General features: G+C 40.7%; 3 protein-coding genes across 3 annotated transcripts; 1 reads left to right on the forward strand and 2 right to left on the reverse strand.

Moving 5' to 3' along the window:
- Window positions 1-463: 463 nt before the first annotated feature.
- On the reverse strand, window positions 464-8,638 carry LOC146494541 (protein Wnt-7a). Its single transcript, XM_085146573.1, has 4 exons — window positions 7,654-8,638; window positions 6,832-7,058; window positions 4,059-4,330; window positions 464-2,158 (listed from the first exon to the last, which is right to left on the reverse strand). The coding sequence occupies exons 1-4, from the start codon at window positions 7,722-7,724 to the stop codon at window positions 1,676-1,678; spliced, it is 1,053 nt and encodes a 350-aa protein (XP_085002699.1). The 5' UTR covers window positions 7,725-8,638; the 3' UTR covers window positions 464-1,675.
- Window positions 8,639-8,683: 45 nt separating this feature from the next.
- On the forward strand, window positions 8,684-17,364 carry fbxw12 (F-box and WD repeat domain containing 12). Its single transcript, XM_085146566.1, has 10 exons — window positions 8,684-8,892; window positions 8,974-9,011; window positions 9,118-9,284; window positions 10,414-10,538; window positions 10,964-11,170; window positions 11,256-11,420; window positions 11,590-11,800; window positions 12,288-12,469; window positions 12,617-12,747; window positions 12,901-17,364. Exons 1-10 carry the CDS (start codon window positions 8,794-8,796, stop codon window positions 12,998-13,000), a joined length of 1,425 nt encoding a protein of 474 aa, XP_085002692.1. The 5' UTR covers window positions 8,684-8,793; the 3' UTR covers window positions 13,001-17,364.
- Window positions 11,524-16,809, reverse strand: ptpdc1b (protein tyrosine phosphatase domain containing 1b). Its single transcript, XM_085146565.1, has 9 exons — window positions 16,714-16,809; window positions 16,112-16,277; window positions 15,894-15,974; window positions 15,660-15,778; window positions 15,446-15,583; window positions 14,338-15,344; window positions 13,897-14,079; window positions 13,691-13,801; window positions 11,524-13,581 (listed from the first exon to the last, which is right to left on the reverse strand). The coding sequence occupies exons 1-9, from the start codon at window positions 16,757-16,759 to the stop codon at window positions 13,450-13,452; spliced, it is 1,983 nt and encodes a 660-aa protein (XP_085002691.1). The 5' UTR covers window positions 16,760-16,809; the 3' UTR covers window positions 11,524-13,449.
- Window positions 17,365-17,445: the final 81 nt, after the last annotated feature.

Raw genomic sequence — 17,445 nt, forward strand, 5'->3', positions numbered from 1 at the left:
GGCACATTCAGCTCCTTCCCAGTGTGCGAGATGGGCCCTCAATTGAGCCTGAATAACTTTCCCCTCTCAAAGAACATCTCTGTTTCTGCTAAGCATCGCACACATTGTGCTAGTCCTTGATTTATCGCCATGGTAACTGCGTGATATTAACAAACATATTTATATCTGGATGAAGTAATAGCACTATCAGTTTTTATGAGCAATTAAAGTAATTAGAGCCATAAATGTTCAACGGCTTCACTGCATCACTTTTTATGGCAACAATATGACAGCTAGGCTTCGTTTTCTTTAATTTACAATTACTGATAAATTCACTAAGACATGCTAACTCATTCTGAGACATATCACAACTGTTCAAGTGTGTTTTATCCACATAAAGCTATTTCAGAACATTTCTTTATGGCATAATCGATAAAAAAAACGATGGTGAACAAGAAATAAGGGAACTCGTGTCTTGTAAGTGTTATTCTTTTCCTGTATTCCATCAGTAGTAGTCATGAAATGCAGTAAACACAGACATTTGAACACTTATAAACAGTCTCTATCTCTTACAATATACAACTATGGCAGCGACAACAGGGGCCAACTTACATATATCAGCTTCTTTTTTTCACAGGGGTTTAAAAACAGACGTCGGGGTCAGAATGCGACCTTGAATATGCAAAATATATAAATAAAACATTCATATAAAAATAGGCTTTTACAAAATATACTCTATTAACCAATGCTTACCAAACATGGAAAGTGTGCCTGTGGTTTTTGCTTGTTTGTTTGTTTGTTTTTGATCAATGATTCCAGTTAAGCTATATCAGCTTGAAGTGAGGAATGCCGCTGAAGACGGTCAGTACAGCATACAAGTACAGCCTTCTACCTCACGTTTCTAGACTAGCAGCAAACATAGGGAAGACGAACTCACGAGAAGGTCAAAAGGTCAATTTGAGTAGCCTACAGCATTTTCATCTGGAACAACATTAGTCTACGGCAATACAGATTATTCCAGACAGATTCAATTCCAGTGTCTTAACCATGAACAAGGTTGGATTTCTTTAATAAACTCATGACATTTAGTTTTTGTTTTTTTTGTGTCCATATCGGACAAAATCAGTAGTTCTTTATAGAATAAATTAATATTAATTACTTTTCATTCTCTAAATACAAGTATGTTAAATATTCCAAATTGCTGCTTAATTTCATCTGTGCACAGGTGGCATTGGAACGACGGCAGTGTGTGCTGCCTGGCATAACGTCCACCATAATTTATCTGCATTGGCAAAGTCCAAGCAGTCAGCATGTCGGTACACGTCCATGTAGCTTAAAGTCTTGACATTTGATTTTAGAGACTCCCTTTGTGGTCACCCAGTCGCATATGTCGGGCTACATTTTTTTTCCCCTTTAACAGTGGTTGTCACAATGCTTTGCCACTACATCCCAACGAGCAGTCCAAGAAGAGGGGTGAAGAGCTTTTGTGCAAAAGAATCATGGTGCCTCATTTTTAGCTTACTGTATATGCAGTACAGTAGTTCCTCATGATGTGTGTAAAGACTGTAAAAGCAGCCTCTTTTTTTCTTGTAAAGGTTGTCCGTTAAAACACAAAAAACAAGACCGCTCACATGCATACATCTCACACACACACACACACGCACAGACTCACACACACACCATCCAATAAATATTCTCATTTGCATGTGTACACCTCTGTCCTCTCGCTGCACGTGTTGCACTTCACATAGCAGCACCACAGGAACTTGCAGTTGCACTGCCAGACCCGGGAGTACTGGTGTGTGTTGTATCCCCGGCCGCAGCACATCAAGTCGCAGCCGCTAATGTGTTGCATCATTGTCTTGTTACACACCCTTCCCTGTGTCCCCAGGCTCCCCGTGACGGGGTCCGCCTCACAGTAGTTAGGAGACTTGTCTATGTACACCAGCTCTGTATCCGTGGGCTTTCGGTAAGAGTACGGCTTCTTGATCTTGAGGAATTTAGGGCGCTTGTTGCGGCTGGCTTTGACTGGTTCCACGTGTACGGCGTGGGCATATTTCTCCTTGAGAATGTAGCCGAGCTCGCGGAACTTGGGAAGTGTAGTCCAGCAGGTTTTGGTTGTGCAGGAGCCCGAGACACCATGACACTTACATTCCAGTCGCATGTTCTTCTCCAGCACCTAGACACAGAAAAGCAGCTTAGTAAGGTAGTAAACACACTCCAGTGATGACTATTTTACAATCAGTTCCTGTACTATAATGATGGCTTCACTGTGTCACCTCTGGAACATGGTCATATTAAAATCAATCAGAATTTGTATGTGATTAAAATTTTAACTATGCTTGCATATCCTTTCATAAAACTGTTTCAATCCATACTTCAACTTTACTTTAAAACAGGCGAAAAACGTGCAGCTTATTAAACAATGTGACTGACAAATACAGTACAGCTAGGGATTAAATACAGCCCCACCACATAACAGTGTGGTACCATATACACAGAAGCCAAAATAATGTATCAGATTTCAGGCTCTGTGTGTGTAGTTACCACACACACCACACAAATGTCAAGAGTGACTCTACAAGGCGCCGAGTGACTGGGATTACGGCTAAAGCCTCAACTGATGACAATAAGAAGTGCCATTGACTAAACTACAGTTTTCTTTAGCAACAAGGTCAATTGCGGTTTCCGTTTTTTTCTGAAATGCTAGGTGTTTGGTATGCAATACGGTCTCCTAAAGCCATTCGTGAGAAATTTACGTGTCTGTGTTCTTGACAAGTAAACTGTAAGGAGTAAAAACCCAAATACAGACGTGTGAACAAGGACCAAAAGGAACAAGTTTTCCCTGAGCAAACCACTTCATAAAAACCTTGGCTTCACTCCCTAATCCATCACTTGTCCTGTGACCAACACTTGTGACAGCCATTGTGTGGACGTCTTCGACCAGGGAGCTGTGAACGCTGCTCCTGCTCAGTGTCACTGCTTTTGATTAGCATAAGTAAAGGAAAACAGAGAGTCTATTTATTTGCAGAAAGAATAGGAAATAAGTGAGACGGCTCAAAGTTTGAATCCACGAGTAGTCCTTTTCGTTGGGAGGCAGTTTAGCTGTCCAGAAAAGCCAATCTGAATTCACCGCCCTGAAATGGGTGCAGAAAATTATCTGCTTGGTACTATTGTGTTAGGAGGCTTTTCAGCCTCTGTGTTCAATGTGTCGGTTGTGGGAATCAGGCTCTTTTGGCAGAGTCAGAGAGGGAGAGAGGATATGGGTTAACTTGGGCAAAGCCTTAGCTGTTGGACACATTATTCCACTCAGTTTCCAACTTCTAGACCTACTGGAGTCTCTTTGTCATTCTGCAGCGTTATGCAACCATCCACACAAAAACACAGGCACAGAAAAAAGATTAAAATCAACATCTAATTAAAACTAACTCTAACAAAAACTGTCTAAAATCTAGTTTTCAATATAATATTGTTGGTTTCTATTATGTTTTCATGTTGTGATCATTTATGTTTTGCTTCATTTGTTTGCTTGGGGTTGTTTTTCCATTTTATTGTGAATAAAAATAAAATAAACTCTGAGAATTGACGTAAGCAGTGAATTTAACCTGTGCATTAGAAAGTACACCTCCATAGAGGTAAATATTACCCAATGACAAGCAGCCCCAATCGCTAAACTGTAAACAGCCCCGAGCTGCATGTGCATGCACATTGCACCTGATGTGGGTTTGTGCGAACAGAGAAATTGTGGATTGGGATTGTCATAAAGGTAACTGTATACTGTCCCAGTGGTGCAAAACATGAGGGCGACTGGGCTAATGCCTTTTTGTACCATGTCAATCTGTTTTCAGTTCAGAGATCTGGGCTGTAATCAAACCCTGCCACTTAGACAGCTAAAAGCAATCTTTTATTCCACTCCTTGTTTAAGCTTGGTCCCACTGCTCAGTGCTTTGACTCACTCCTATCAAAGCATTACCAGCTTTAGACTACTTAAGATCAATTCACCATTATATTTAAGTGTGGAAAAAAGGACGTGGAGATCGAAGCACGACTTTTTCAAAGTCCTATTGCTAATTACCTACCTTGCGTCCCACCTCGTTATTATGGAGGTTCATGAGTGTCCTTGCATTCTGTTTGACCTCCCGTGCGTCAATAAATACTTTGGAGAAGCCTAAGCCGTAGCTGATATCTGCTGAGCAGCCTCCCCACTTCCATCCTTGGTCTTTACTGTAGAAACCCTGCTTCTCCTTGTCACAGCTACAGTCACTCAGGTTACCCTGTGTACAGGCGGCTGTGATCGCATGGGCCACCCCTGCTGCGATGATGGCGTAGGTGAATGCAGCCTCTCTACTGCCTAGGGGAGCGGGAAAAAAAGGTGATGAATAATATGATAATGATGTGTAATAATAAAATGTAGGCATACATTTAGATTTAATTAAGAGGGGAAGATTATAGTGTTTCTCCTTTACTATAAAAGGAATACCACAGAATGTAAGAGGTTGTTTAAATAGGAAAAAGAGGTCAATTATTAACAATATGTGTGCTTACATTACAGTCTTACTGACATATCGCTCAAGGGCTGCGGTGTTTCGAAACCTGACCCGGAAACTGTCATGCCTGTGAACCAAAATGTCTGCAGGCCGTACTGTCAACAAAGCCGTATGAATAAGAGAGTTGTCGGCAAGGAAGGGCTATTGATCCACTTAGAAGTTGTCACATTCTGTGTAAACTCATAAGGCAGTCACATCAGAATCTTCATTCTGCCGTTATCTAGTTCCAGGCCCACCTGACAAATCATTTACACACGCGGAAATATCGACAAATAACTAAAGGTTAATCTGAAACGGCTCAGACAGGAGTCAAAAGACAGAACCTGAATGAAAGCTCTCAAGTCGAACGAGCTGAGAGACAGTCTAATATCGCTTTTAAATGTCTTATTTGAAACCTCAAGTGTAATGTAAACAAAGCAATTCAATGTTGAAATGTTCCCAATATGTATGTTAGCATTCTCAAACAAAATCAGCAAGTATGATGTTTTAGTTTCAGATCTATGATTCATTATAATGCAAACAGGAAACCCCTAAGTGTATCATCCATCATATCTATGTGTAAATAAACTCGTCTTGTTACTATTTGCTCATAACAAACATCATACCTTCTTTATGCTTCCTCCAGCCACCAAGTTCACTACGTAAAGCTGCCGTGTTTTTGATAAACAACTTGGATGTGAGCCCTTGCCATTGAAAAAAAAACCTCATATTGAGGCATCAATTATTTGGACGTTTTTATAGACTTGATGGGCTCAGAGCCAAAAAAAAAAGGTGTGTCAGGGTAGTCAGTTCTGGGTGCACCGTTGTTAATTTTTCCCCTCCACTTCTGAGTGCACGGGTTTACCACAAGAGATGGTATGAATACTTCATAACCTTGTAATGACAGAAGGAAGATCTTTAAAAGAAAGTAGAAAAAAAATCAAAAGCCTGTACGTGTTGAACTAGGAGTGCCAGTTTACTCACACTTCAGCCTCTCACTATGCAGTCTCTTTGTATGTTCCTCATCTCAGACTAGTGCAACTACAAAGTTCAAGTGCAAACATAGCCGAGGTCTAAACTGTCTCAAATCTAGTGCACGGTGCGTCAACATTGTGTCAGTCACCCTGCTCATTCATTTCCAATTGTTGCTTCCAGAACAATAGCAAGCTACACAGCTCCACTCAGCCCGGGGATCAACAATGGTTTTCATTTACAACCATTCATCTTCTAAGCTAAATCTGATCAGTGAAACCAATCTATTTGGTACGGCTGTCCAAGCAATAGAGTTAAACTCCTCTTTTGGACACACAGACCAAAACTCTGGATTGGCTAAAAGCGCTCATTCAAAAGGGGACAGACTGTCAAGTGCATTGTTTTCATTTTAGAAGCATGAAGAGATAAACTTTTCTTTCCAAAGCAGCAGCCTCCAACAGCTGGCCCAAGCTACTAACCATTGTACATAGGGCTATTTGTGATTTTTAAATTTTATTATCTTTAGCTGGGGATGGAACAAAAACATATTTCACATCTTTTAATGCTAGGTAAAAAGTTTGACAAAGCCACCTCTGTTGTTCTAAGCCTTCCACTACCTGTAGCCATAAAGGCATCATAAGATAAAATGCCTTTAGTCTTGAGCAAACACTTTCCTTTCCACTATCTAATAATCTTTAATCCATTTTAGCAAACAAGCCACAAAACTTCAAAGATAATTGAGCATCCCCTGAAGGGAGTTCATCCCTCTTTACAGGAAACTTTATTCCAGCTGCAGGAACTTGATTTGGATTTATTTGCTTCTCTAATTTAGTACTTTCATGTCTTGCTTTCCTCTTGGCTATTCCTCACTGTAACTTATACCCGTGGTAAGACCGACATCCTTACAGTGAGAGCCACCCATCACTAGAAGGATAAAGACCAGTGGAAATGTGCCTCTAGAGACTCTAGGGGCTGAAAAGAAAAGCTGCCAACAGTGGCAAGAGTTTTGTTACCATGCTGGACTCAGATACCTCGGAGAGCCCTACTCATTGAAACGTGGGGCGCAAGACTAACCCAGATGTGAATGACTCCTGATAGCATAAATCCAACAATGTATTAATGAAAACAGATGATTTTTCATATTTATGATGTGCAGGTGCTTGACTGGTGACACTGAACACGCACAAATATGTGATGCATTTCAATTTTTGGAGGTAAATCATAAAAAGAGCCAAATGCAAAGGCTGTTTTACGCACAATGCGCAAAGGTGGTTAATACACTGTGTTTGCTGCTGGGAGGAAAACTAAAGTTTCAGAGAGAAGGCTAAGCAAACGTTAACAGACAGCAACATACCCACTTTCAACTCTTTTCCGAAGACAGTCCTTTCTCCAAGCGCAGAGCAGTTCCAGCGCCCGTTTTTGAACTGAAACTGACACTCGTTGATGCCCATTTGGGCTCCCTCTCCGATGACGATAATGGCATCGGGGCGACTCTGGCAGATAATCCGTTGTCTTGGGGCCAAACCGGGGATCTTGTTACAGATTATACTCGCACCTAGGGCCACCACCGATGAGAAACCACTGTAAACGGAAGATGGATATGACTGAGAAAGCAGCCATCAGCTTCTTAGCTTTGTTAGCTTAATTTTATTTTACATAACAGTCTAAATTCAGATGCACCCCGAGTTCCTGTTTGGTGTTATAAATCGGTGTAATACTCCAAGCATTTAACACGTCCGTGTGGATTAAATATGCTTTTACTATGTAATTCCAAATCAAGAGGAGATGCAATCAACATAATTGTTTGTTTTTCTTTACAATAGATTCTATCATATGTGTGAGCTCAGGTGCACCGCAAGAGTATTTCTGAAACTTACCTACAGTACAGTTTCATATCATTTGAACTATTATGAATGTATGCGTTTTATGATCATTAAGGTATAATAAAGGAAGCGTGATTCACTTATAAGAGCAACTGCCATGTAAGTCCACGCTCCTCGCTGGTTTTATTTATTCAACTGCGTACTTCTACCTGCTTTTGAGGAAATACGGGGCTCAGGAGTGGTTTCTGAAGGACCGACAGCACTTAAAGGTCCGCCAGTCCTCAGCTTTTAAAGTCTTTTGTGTTGTGACTGACTTACGGCAACTGATGAGAACTCAAATGAACGCTGCTCACCCGATTTTCAAGTAAACAATTCCCAGGCAAAGTAAAACTCTTAAAATCCAGCGTCGTGTTCTCCGACTCATTTCGGCCCAGCTCTCAGTTTCATGCAACGATTCGTGGAGCTGATTAATCACTCGGTTCCCGTACGCTCCGGTCGATCACGACTCAGGTAACTCCAGAGGAAGTCCAAAGTGACGAAAAGCATAAAAAAAAGAGCAGCAGATGTTTCGGTACTTTTATAAATCACCGACTAGGGTATCATCCAAAAATCCCATTACGTGGCCCCTATCGCCGGGCCCTCTTGTCATTGCGAGGGTGTCACAGGTAACTCTTGGGGTGAGCAAGTGCGATTATCTATGTCTCACAGTTCCTCTGCTACCCGCAGGTCTTGGATATTTATCTGCTTCATCTATCTGGGGCGTGTTCATAGGAGCCATGGGGCCCTGCTGAAGAATCCCGCCAGGGCTGAATCTCAACAGAAACACTCACACACACACGCTTTCAAGCCTGCACACTCCTCTCGTCTTCATTCACCTTGGCTGATTAGGATTCTTATTAATTTGGGGGGGCATATTAATAACTCAACGCGTTAACTCATTTTAAAGCCTTCTTTTATTTTGCCCAGGTTAAAATTTTTGGATCACTGCATTTAACTATGTTTATGTCCCACTTTCCAAAAAGAAGAGTAGCAAAGTAAAAAGAAGAATATTTAAAACGATCCTGATTAAAGCTAAGATCAGATTTTTAAAAACCGATTAGAGAATCTGATTGAAGAGTAGCCCACTCTCTCAACTCTTTTTGACAACCCCCGGTTAAATTACGCCTTTATTGAATTTTGTATGTGGATTTGGGGTTTTTTTTTAACCCAAAAGTAGAATTCGCCGGTCTCTTGTCCACGCACAATGCGTCTGGTGCGCGCAACCTGTTGTGCGTCTCCGTCCCAGACTCTGTGGATCGCCTGTCTTTGATGATGGCGACATCTGGTGGTGCAGCGAGGACACTGCGGGTTAAAGCGAACTCTCCCTCCTTGTCCCTGGATTCCTTCCGTAGTTTACCCGTTTGCTGTCGCACTTTCTCTTTAACTTACTGAGGAGAAAAAAAATAAAGATAGTCTCTGCGGGAATATCTGTTTAACGCCGTATCGATGCCAGCATGGACTCATGTGAACCGCAGCTGATCGATGACTGCCTGATTCAAATTTTTACATTTCTTACCCAGGAAGATTTAATTAATGTTTCAAGTGTGTGTAAGGTAAGGAGTGTCCACCATGCGGAAGTAGCGCCAATATAACAAAAATTGTGACTTGTGTCTGATTGCAAATCTGTATTTCAGGATTGGCATGAAGCTGCAGAGACTTCTTGGTTATGGAGGTGATTTGTTTGCCAGTTTTATAACATAAAGCGTGATATTAAAAGTCGATGGGCGTGGAAATCGTGATAACGCGCATGTAAACATTGGACTGTGTGCTCTCCTCAGGAGGATGTGTCTGCAGCGCTGGGGTTTTTGTAACCTCGCAGTCTTGGGGAGTGAACAGGCGAATCACTCCTGGAAGAGATACTTCCTGCGACGATCCCACTTGGAGAAGAACATGACGAAAGGTCGCACAGGAGGCTATACCTGCAAAAGCCTCAGGGGGCACACAGGTGTGTCAATGGAGTCTCCTTTACATCATTGTTAGTATAGTTAACTAGAACTAAACTAAAAGAAGGAGGGGAAAATATTTTAGCTAACAAAATGGTTTTTTTTAAAAAAAAGAAAGAAAGTGGAGTAAATTAATAAATAACAGGAATCAACTTTAAACACTGAAAAATGAAATTAAGCTGAAAAGAAAATAAATAAAAGTAAAATAATCTTGTATTAATCTTGACTGCTGAGGAAAATGTCCGTGCCTTTTACATGCTCAATGCAATAAAAATAGAAACAAACTCTGAGTATAGTGACAGCCAGGATTGTCAATCACTTCAAACTTACCAATCTCAGCCTGGAAAGGATCAAACTCTTACAGTCGGAGTACAACTATAAAGATTATATAGTGCAGTATTTCATATATGAGAACCGTGGTGTAAAAGGGAGAAAGTGTCATTAATGGATGAGGTAAGAAGTAATTACAGATAATCCAGTAACCACCACAGCTGGAAAAGCTCCCTTGTAGCGCTCAGTCCTGCATCAGAGCAGCGAGCCCTCGGATGATGCTGTGGATTTTCCTCTCAGACACCTCCACCACAGGCTCAAGTTCCACCCCCAGAAGATGACCAGCCTTCCTGGTCATCTGGATCAGTTTGCTGGCACAGCTGCTTTCACCCCGCTGCCCCGGCATGTTGTTACGTTTACTTTTTTTAATGCAGCAGCATTAAAAAAAAGTAAACGTAACAACATACTTGCCACCATGGAGTGACAGAATATACACAACTCTGCAGATTGTGAGAATGTTATTAAAATATACAGTTTATAATTATCTTTATTTGTCAACAAAATAGGCACAAAGAAGTCGACAGTTAATCACACATTTGTGACGTAAAACCCATTATGAGCTTATTAAATCTACCCCTAAAGACAAAAATACTCAAACTTTGTTTATTTAAAAAATATATTAAACTGCGAAACTCAAATTAGCAAACGATCTGTAGAAACTAACTTAACTCAAACTAAAAATAAAACCAAAATTAAAATAAGTTAAAAAAAAATAGCAAAACAAAAATGTGACAATTCAGGCTTGCATGCTGTTCTTTATGTCTATTTTCTTTGTTTGTGGTCTGTTTTCCTTTCCATCAGGCCGGGTTGTGGGGTTTGTTTACCTAAAGGCAAATTCAAGCCAGCTTCCAGATTTCTGGAACCACAACGCCACAGTCTGCAGTGCTTCTTCTGATGGGACGGTCCGAGCATGGAACATCCAAAACGTCAGTGCTAGAAGTATCTGCACCATTGCAAAGTAGTGTCTTATTTTTATCTGCTTAACATAAATTGTGCATTCAGCTAGATTAATATTTCATTTGCTTTAAACTTCTGACTTAAATTGAATTTGTGACAGGAAACATATCAAATCTGAACATTATGTGTCAAATCCTGGTCTTTTCTGTCCGTACTGAAGCTTGGAGGATGCATTTCTAATAAGTCATGAGTTTTTTTTGTTTGTTTTTTAGATCTTCAGTGCCACAAAGTTAACGCAGAAATACTACACGTGCTGTACTGTTCTGTAAAAGTATATATCTTTATTGCTGAGCCAAAATCTCTCAGACGGTTCTCCTGTATTGTTTGAAAGTCTTCTGGAATAAATGTTTGTCACTTAGGCAGTAACACACAGTAGCACCCTTTTTTTTCTCAGGGTGAGCCCCTGTGGTGTAGTCCTGTACAGAGTCCTCTGATGAAGATTTTAAGTGATGAACAGCATGAAGTTGTGATCACAGCAGATTCTCAGGGCCTGATTAAGACCTGGCAAGGCCAATCTGGCCAGGAGTTGGCCTCCTTTTCTACTTCCTCATCACACTGTACACTGCTACAGTACAACATAGACGATGATTGGTTTCTAACCGTAAGTAACCACAGCATTTCTAAGTTTCTTATTAGAAAATGAAATACAATCATTTTAAAGTAACATTTATTATATTGTCTTCCAGGTTGGAACTGGTCAGGGATCTGTGTGTACACTAGCAGGTCCTTCGTTGACTAAAAAGTCCAGCATTATAGTGTATGACACCTTTAGTGTCAACATACTCCTAGCTTCACCTGACAAGAAATGGATCACAGCTGGAACTACGGAGAATAATGATTTTTTTCCAAAGGTATTTGTTTATATTGTCTTCAGCGGCTCTGCTGTACGCTGATTCTTTTACCACATTACCTCTGTATAAGTGACTCATGTAGAAAATATATGTTGCACAGTTGGAGTAGTCAAAAGCATTTATAGATATAGAGTTCTGCATTTCGTGTTTTTGTTTATTTTTCTGCCAGGTGTTTTACACTGAGAGTTTGACCTCTCCGTCTGAGGATGAAGAGCCCCTTTGCCAGTCTGTGCCAGTCATTGGGTGCCGGGCTGCTGTCTTCATACCCACCCAGCCTGCCAGACTGGCTGTCCTTCACCACAATGACCTCGAACACAAAAATGACATAACCATCTTTGATATCATCGTGAAAAAGACTAAGTACAAGTCCGAGATCATAGGTGAGGACTCAGATATGTGCACACTAACTAGTAAAAGTCAGACTTTAAAAGACAAAAAGGAAAACTCTTTACAGCCACTGCTGGTACTTGAACATATGCAGTTTAATGTATTTGTTGTTTTGAGTTTTGCTTACTTCCTCGAATAATAAAAATTCCATGATTTCAACACATATATAAGATAAGTAGATCCGAAGCAAACTGTGTATCTATGTTTGTTTCTGAACACAATATTGGTGAGTGATGTTTCAGGGACAAAAAAGCCCGACATGCCAAGTACAGCACTCACTACAGCACTCACTGCAACTTTGAAATACCAGAAAGCAGCGCACCCACAGATCCGATTTAAAGGCGGTTTCTCAAGTGGAAAAAATTATGTCACCAGTCTTGTTGCTGTAATTTTAGATCCACATGTTAAGCCTAGACTTTCTTATATTTTCTTAAATATTTGCCTTGTACAAGTGTAATCTGAGTCTCCTTTACATTTTAGTCCAGCAGGTCGAGTCTTTCCCCTTGACACTGAATGCCTCGTCCTCAAACATCCTCCTAGCAGCCAAGGATAGCAACTGCATAGTGCTGGCAGCTGGTGAACAGCTATGGGTTTACTCACTGAAAGGAGTCATGCTTGCTAGCTTTAAAGAACATACTCTGCCAATCTCTTCCATATGCGTGGTAGGCTGTTTCCTCATTTGGAATTCAGAGACATTCCCATTAGCTGCTGAAATTCTTGATTTAATGCCGTACATAATACCATTTTTGTGAAAAGTTCACAATATTAGTGCCTGTAAATGATCGGTTTATGTTGTTTTCATGTTGCAGGACAGTTTTCGTGTTGTAACAGCATCCAAGGACCTTTCCTTACGAGTGCTAACCTGGAAAAATGACAGAGACTATGGGTTGACACTGGAGAGCCGATACCACTTACTGGGAGGCTCTCACACAATGTCCAGGTACTGTAAGCTGTGGTCTTTTAGTATCCCTACTGTATCAACACTATCCATGCCATGTTATCATCAATAATTGCAGATAATTACTGAAAACAAGCATGTCTTTGACATTATGACCTGAGTATCACATAATATTTACACCATACTCTGTTCCAGAGGGTTTACTCACGTCGCCTGTGACTACTCCAGCATTGTGGCATCGGTTGAAGGGAATGATGGAAAAGATGTCCTAAAAGCTTATTCCTTCAATGCCTGAGCATCACAAGCTCACAAAAGTGCCTGCATTTAGTTTGCACCACTCACTAGAGGGATCAACATTTCTTTTTTTGTTATATGCATTTTCTTTGGTAGCACTATGCTTATAATATAAATGAAAGTAATACAGTTAAGGATTCCTGTGGTAATTATGAGAAAGGCATCAGTAGTATTGTGTTGTGAGAAGTCTGTATAAATGTAAGATTTGTGTTTGAGCGCTACGCTTTTAGAGCTGAGGTATGTGTTGAATGTGACCAGGCTTACGGCCCAGCATACTTAAAGAATAAAGTATTCTCGTCAGCTGTTTTTCAGTATGTTATTTGGAATCTACTGAGGCAGGTTAACATATAAATGTTTATATTACACATTAAACAACTTTGACACAAGGCACAAAAGCATCCTTGTCTTTCCACAGTGTCAATGCACCAAACATAGATTAGTGGCTATATATTATGTTACAGGGAAGGGAGACGTGGGCGTCTCATCTGGTTCTAGTGCAGATCTCATGTCCTCAAGAATACACCTTAAGACTCTGATCATGGACTCGTACACTTTGCTGCTGTCCTCTGAATTAATATCCACCTGTTAAAACACAAACGTGATTCTTGAGTTGTCAGAACAAACTAGAAGCCGTACATGAACTGAATTATTCAATAGATCACAAGTGATTCAGTGTGTTGGTTTTTGTTACCCAGGTGAAAGCCTTGATAGTACGATTCAGGAATGTATTTTCAATCTCCTCTGGTATTTTCAGCATGTGAGCCATGCAATCTAATATGCATGTTAATGTTTCTTTAGGGGCCTAAGAGAAGATGACAAAGAGGATTACACTAAGCATTTTGGAGCAATTTAATGTGATACTGCTTTTGTATTAAATCTTAAACTGCACACACTGACCTGATCGAGTGTGTTTAGGATCGTTTGAGCATCCGTCTTGTCGGGGTTCAGGGCTTTGGCATCCTGAATAGAGATGACTGGCTCTTTAAGCTGCTCTAGCCACGCCCACATGAGTCCAGTGAGGATGAAGGGATCTCGCTCCATGCACAGCCTTTCCCATGCACCTCCTTGATTTAGCTCTGCCTGCATACGTGAATAAATGTGTCTCTGTATTAATCCATATCAAGATTGAGTGGGTTTCTGTTATTCTATTATTATTATTACTATACACAGGAAAAAACTATACATGGCAAAAACAAAAATACTTTGGGAGTGGCTTTGAACAACACTCCATGCAGGTGTGGTTTTGAACTGCATACAGACAAAGCATTGTGGAACTAAGCTACATGCATGCTTTCTTTTTCTGCTAACACCACTACAATACTAATGTGAGTTAAATACCTGCCAAGTCAAAACTTTGCTGTTGTGTTCCTCATGCCCATCGACAAAAAGGTCCACTGCCAGAGCTTGTGCCACAAGCAATCTCCTGGAATCCAGGGACAATTCTGACTGCAGGGTGATAAATGGCACCTCTGATTGTTCCTCTTCTTTACCTTGAGATTTCACCCCATTCATTCCCAGCTCTTCCCTCTGCTCAGCCTTCCATCTGGACAATATGCTACCCTTTTTGATAGGTTCATTGTTTCCTACTGACTCGCTACGTTGGATTGTTTTCCTCTTCACTTTCTTCAGCAGAATGGCTCCATCTTTCTGGTTTTCCTCATTCTTAACACACCAAAGTGAGCCTGTTGAGTTGTGGGAGGTATCGGATGTGTTGCTACTACAACCATGAGACTGGGAAGCGGGGAACTCAGATAGGCAAATGAACATTTCAATATTGCTCTGTGACAGGGAGGTCAGAGGATGCGTGAGAAGGTTCAGCTCTGACCCCAACCGTCTCAAGTCGGACTCACTGTAGCTCAGACTTTTACGATGGTAGAAGATGGGGGGCTCGTTAAAATGTCTTGGTAAAGTGGGTGAACCTGGTAAGCGGGGTGCCTTTATATCAATATCCATCCTCTCGATAATGCGGAGACACATTTCAATGTCATGAATATCAGGGGCCTCCAGAATATCTTCCTCAATCACCTGTCGATTCTCTACAATGTCCAGCAGCAGCCTAGACACTAACTTAACAATCTTTGGCAGGTGCCTCAACTCCTTCCTCTCATAGCCATGCAGCATATGTCTCTGACGGTTCAGGTACTGGGACAGAGTAACTGGATTGGATCGAGGCTCAGCACAGGAAAACACACTCCTTAAGGGGTTAAGGAATTGAACAAACTGTCTGACACAACGCAGCTGACCTCGGGTTTGGATGGAATTAGGGCGTTTGGCACGTACATATAAAATAGCCTGGTTGGCTGTCATTCTAGTAGCATAGGCCAAAAAACATGCTATCAGAACACCTGGAGGGTCAGAAAAGACATTTTGTTACCTCTGTGTAGTGTGCAGATGAAAGATTTTACCATTTCATACAGATTTTATTGGAAACTACACACAAAGCTACCTGTTCTGCCGAGACCAGCGTGACAGTGGATCGCTATTTTTCCCTCTTGCAGTGCAAAGGCCATGACCTTCACCATGTCCAGCACAGTGCTGAGGCTGGCCACGCCATAGTCACTCCAACCAAAATTATAGAAATAAACTGAAATTGCAAAATGTTTTTGGTTAAATTTACTGAACTCTACACAGCTGAATCAGGAATTTCATAAAGCACTTACTCTTATTTTCCATGAAGACCTCAGGGAGGTATGAAAACCCACTCTGTAGCTCCAGTGGATTGCCACAGCTAGCATGTTCACCAGGGATCTGCAAGTTGATCACTGTTTTAATACCATTCCTTCACATACACACAAACAGAGAGAGAGAGAGATAGAGAACACTTCATTAGTCTTATTTCATCTGAGCATTCTCAGATAGACGTTGAAAACTGCTGACCACAAAGTTTCGTATACCTTCTGAACTGATCAATAATGTTATACTTCTCAATGATTTCTGTTGAAGGTCTGGACATGGCAAGAAGGTGATCAGTAACCCTACAACAACAGTGGAGTGTATGTTACATAGCAGCCACCTTTCTCAGTTTACCTTCAAAGAGACATTAAAATTGAAAACATCAAACTCAAACAGAGAATTCTGGTAAATTAACTACTGAAGCACAAAAATTGCCTACCAGGATGAGTAGAGGCCCCTAATGGCCTGTTGGTCATCACTCCAATAACTTGGATTGTCATACTTGCAGGCTTGACCTCCACAGCCGATCGAGCACTGCATATGCCCAGGGACAACATAACGTATGGCTTCTCCTACCATTGTGTACTTTGATCTGGGGGCTCTGACTGCAGTTATTATAGAAAAATAAAAGGGAAAATAATAAAAAAATATATAATATCACACATTCATTTCTTTTAAGCTTCCTTTGCTTAAATCTGTTCTCTAAATGTAAATCAGAGTTATTTGATTAGAGATTTGATTAGCGATAGTGTCAAAGTCCTTTAAGAAGTCTCAAATACACAACTGTTGCATAGCACAGAGACTGTCAAATGTAGGTTGTACTGTAACACCTAAATAGTTAAGATCATCAGTGCTCACTTATAAGTGTTTAATCCTTGTTTGGCATTGCAAGTTATCAGCGCGTTGCAGTAAAAATAGATACTGTTCTGGCATGGCTTTAATGTGGCTTTATTGGTGAAGTAAAAATACAACTGTAGCTCATCAGTTAATAACATTTTAGTTATTAAACTGAAGGGTTTGCAGCATTTGTACTATACTTACTGTATTCCATCAGAAATCCACCTCTTGTCTTTGCATGGGATGCCATATGAACAGTCACTTAGGCTGACGGTCATAGCAGAGCCTTGATTATGGATTCTAGAAAAATGTATCTCATAAATAACTGGATGTCAGAACTCATAATCATGTATGACTGATACTGAGAGAACAAATATATTTTTAGATATAACTGTTTTCAGTAACAATTAAAGATCAACATCATAAGTCACTTGCAGTCAAATGTAAAGCATATTAAACAATTTCAAAGGATTTACCATCAGCCATTGTTAGCTTCCCCCCCCCCCCTTTACCTCATCATATTACAGAATTTATTCTTACTCCTTAAAACCAGCATGCAGAAGAACCAAACAGCTTCAATCAATAGAACAATGAAAACTAAGTAAATAAAAAGAAAAATATTAAATCAGTTATTTACCTTCAGCAGTTGGCTCACGAACATTCACAGCTGCTAGTGCCACCATTTCTGACATCAACCTCAACGGCTCTGACTGGCATCTTTCCATCCCCGGCTCTGCGTAAAGTCAATCCTGTGGCCTTGCAGATTATCTCCTGTGGGGGGAATACAAGTTCCCCTCGATCCTGTGTGCTCCTTTGTGAGAATCTATCTATCCCACCAGACCGGGAATAAATAAATATGTGATATATTTTGAAAAGAAGCAGAGATCGTGTCCCAACTAGTTACGTGTACAAGATCCTTAGTCTGAATGTAAGGAT

This window comes from Neolamprologus multifasciatus, chromosome 20 (genome assembly GCF_963576455.1).
Source record: "Neolamprologus multifasciatus chromosome 20, fNeoMul1.2, whole genome shotgun sequence".
Classification (NCBI taxonomy): Eukaryota; Metazoa; Chordata; class Actinopteri; order Cichliformes; family Cichlidae; genus Neolamprologus; species Neolamprologus multifasciatus.

Excerpts from the sequence above, each read along its gene's own strand:
- LOC146494541 (XM_085146573.1), bottom strand. The coding sequence starts at position 7,724 with ATGAGTCGGAGAACACGACGCTGGATTTTAAGAGTTTTACTTTGCCTG. Across the intron at positions 7,059-7,653 it reads ATTGTTTACTTGAAAATCGG|TGGTTTCTCATCGGTGGTGG; the intron begins GTGAGCAGCGTT and ends TTCCGTTTACAG. Across the intron at positions 4,331-6,831 it reads CGGAAAAGAGTTGAAAGTGG|GCAGTAGAGAGGCTGCATTC; the intron begins GTATGTTGCTGT and ends CCGCTCCCCTAG.
- fbxw12 (XM_085146566.1), top strand. The coding sequence starts at position 8,794 with ATGGACTCATGTGAACCGCAGCTGATCGATGACTGCCTGATTCAAATT. Across the intron at positions 11,171-11,255 it reads ACGATGATTGGTTTCTAACC|GTTGGAACTGGTCAGGGATC; the intron begins GTAAGTAACCAC and ends ATTGTCTTCCAG. Across the intron at positions 11,801-12,287 it reads GTACAAGTCCGAGATCATAG|TCCAGCAGGTCGAGTCTTTC; the intron begins GTGAGGACTCAG and ends TTTACATTTTAG.
- ptpdc1b (XM_085146565.1), bottom strand. The coding sequence starts at position 16,759 with ATGGCATCCCATGCAAAGACAAGAGGTGGATTTCTGATGGAATACA. Across the intron at positions 16,278-16,713 it reads TGGATTTCTGATGGAATACA|TCAGAGCCCCCAGATCAAAG; the intron begins GTAAGTATAGTA and ends TAATAACTGCAG. Across the intron at positions 15,779-15,893 it reads ATTATTGATCAGTTCAGAAG|GAATGGTATTAAAACAGTGA; the intron begins GTATACGAAACT and ends GTGTATGTGAAG.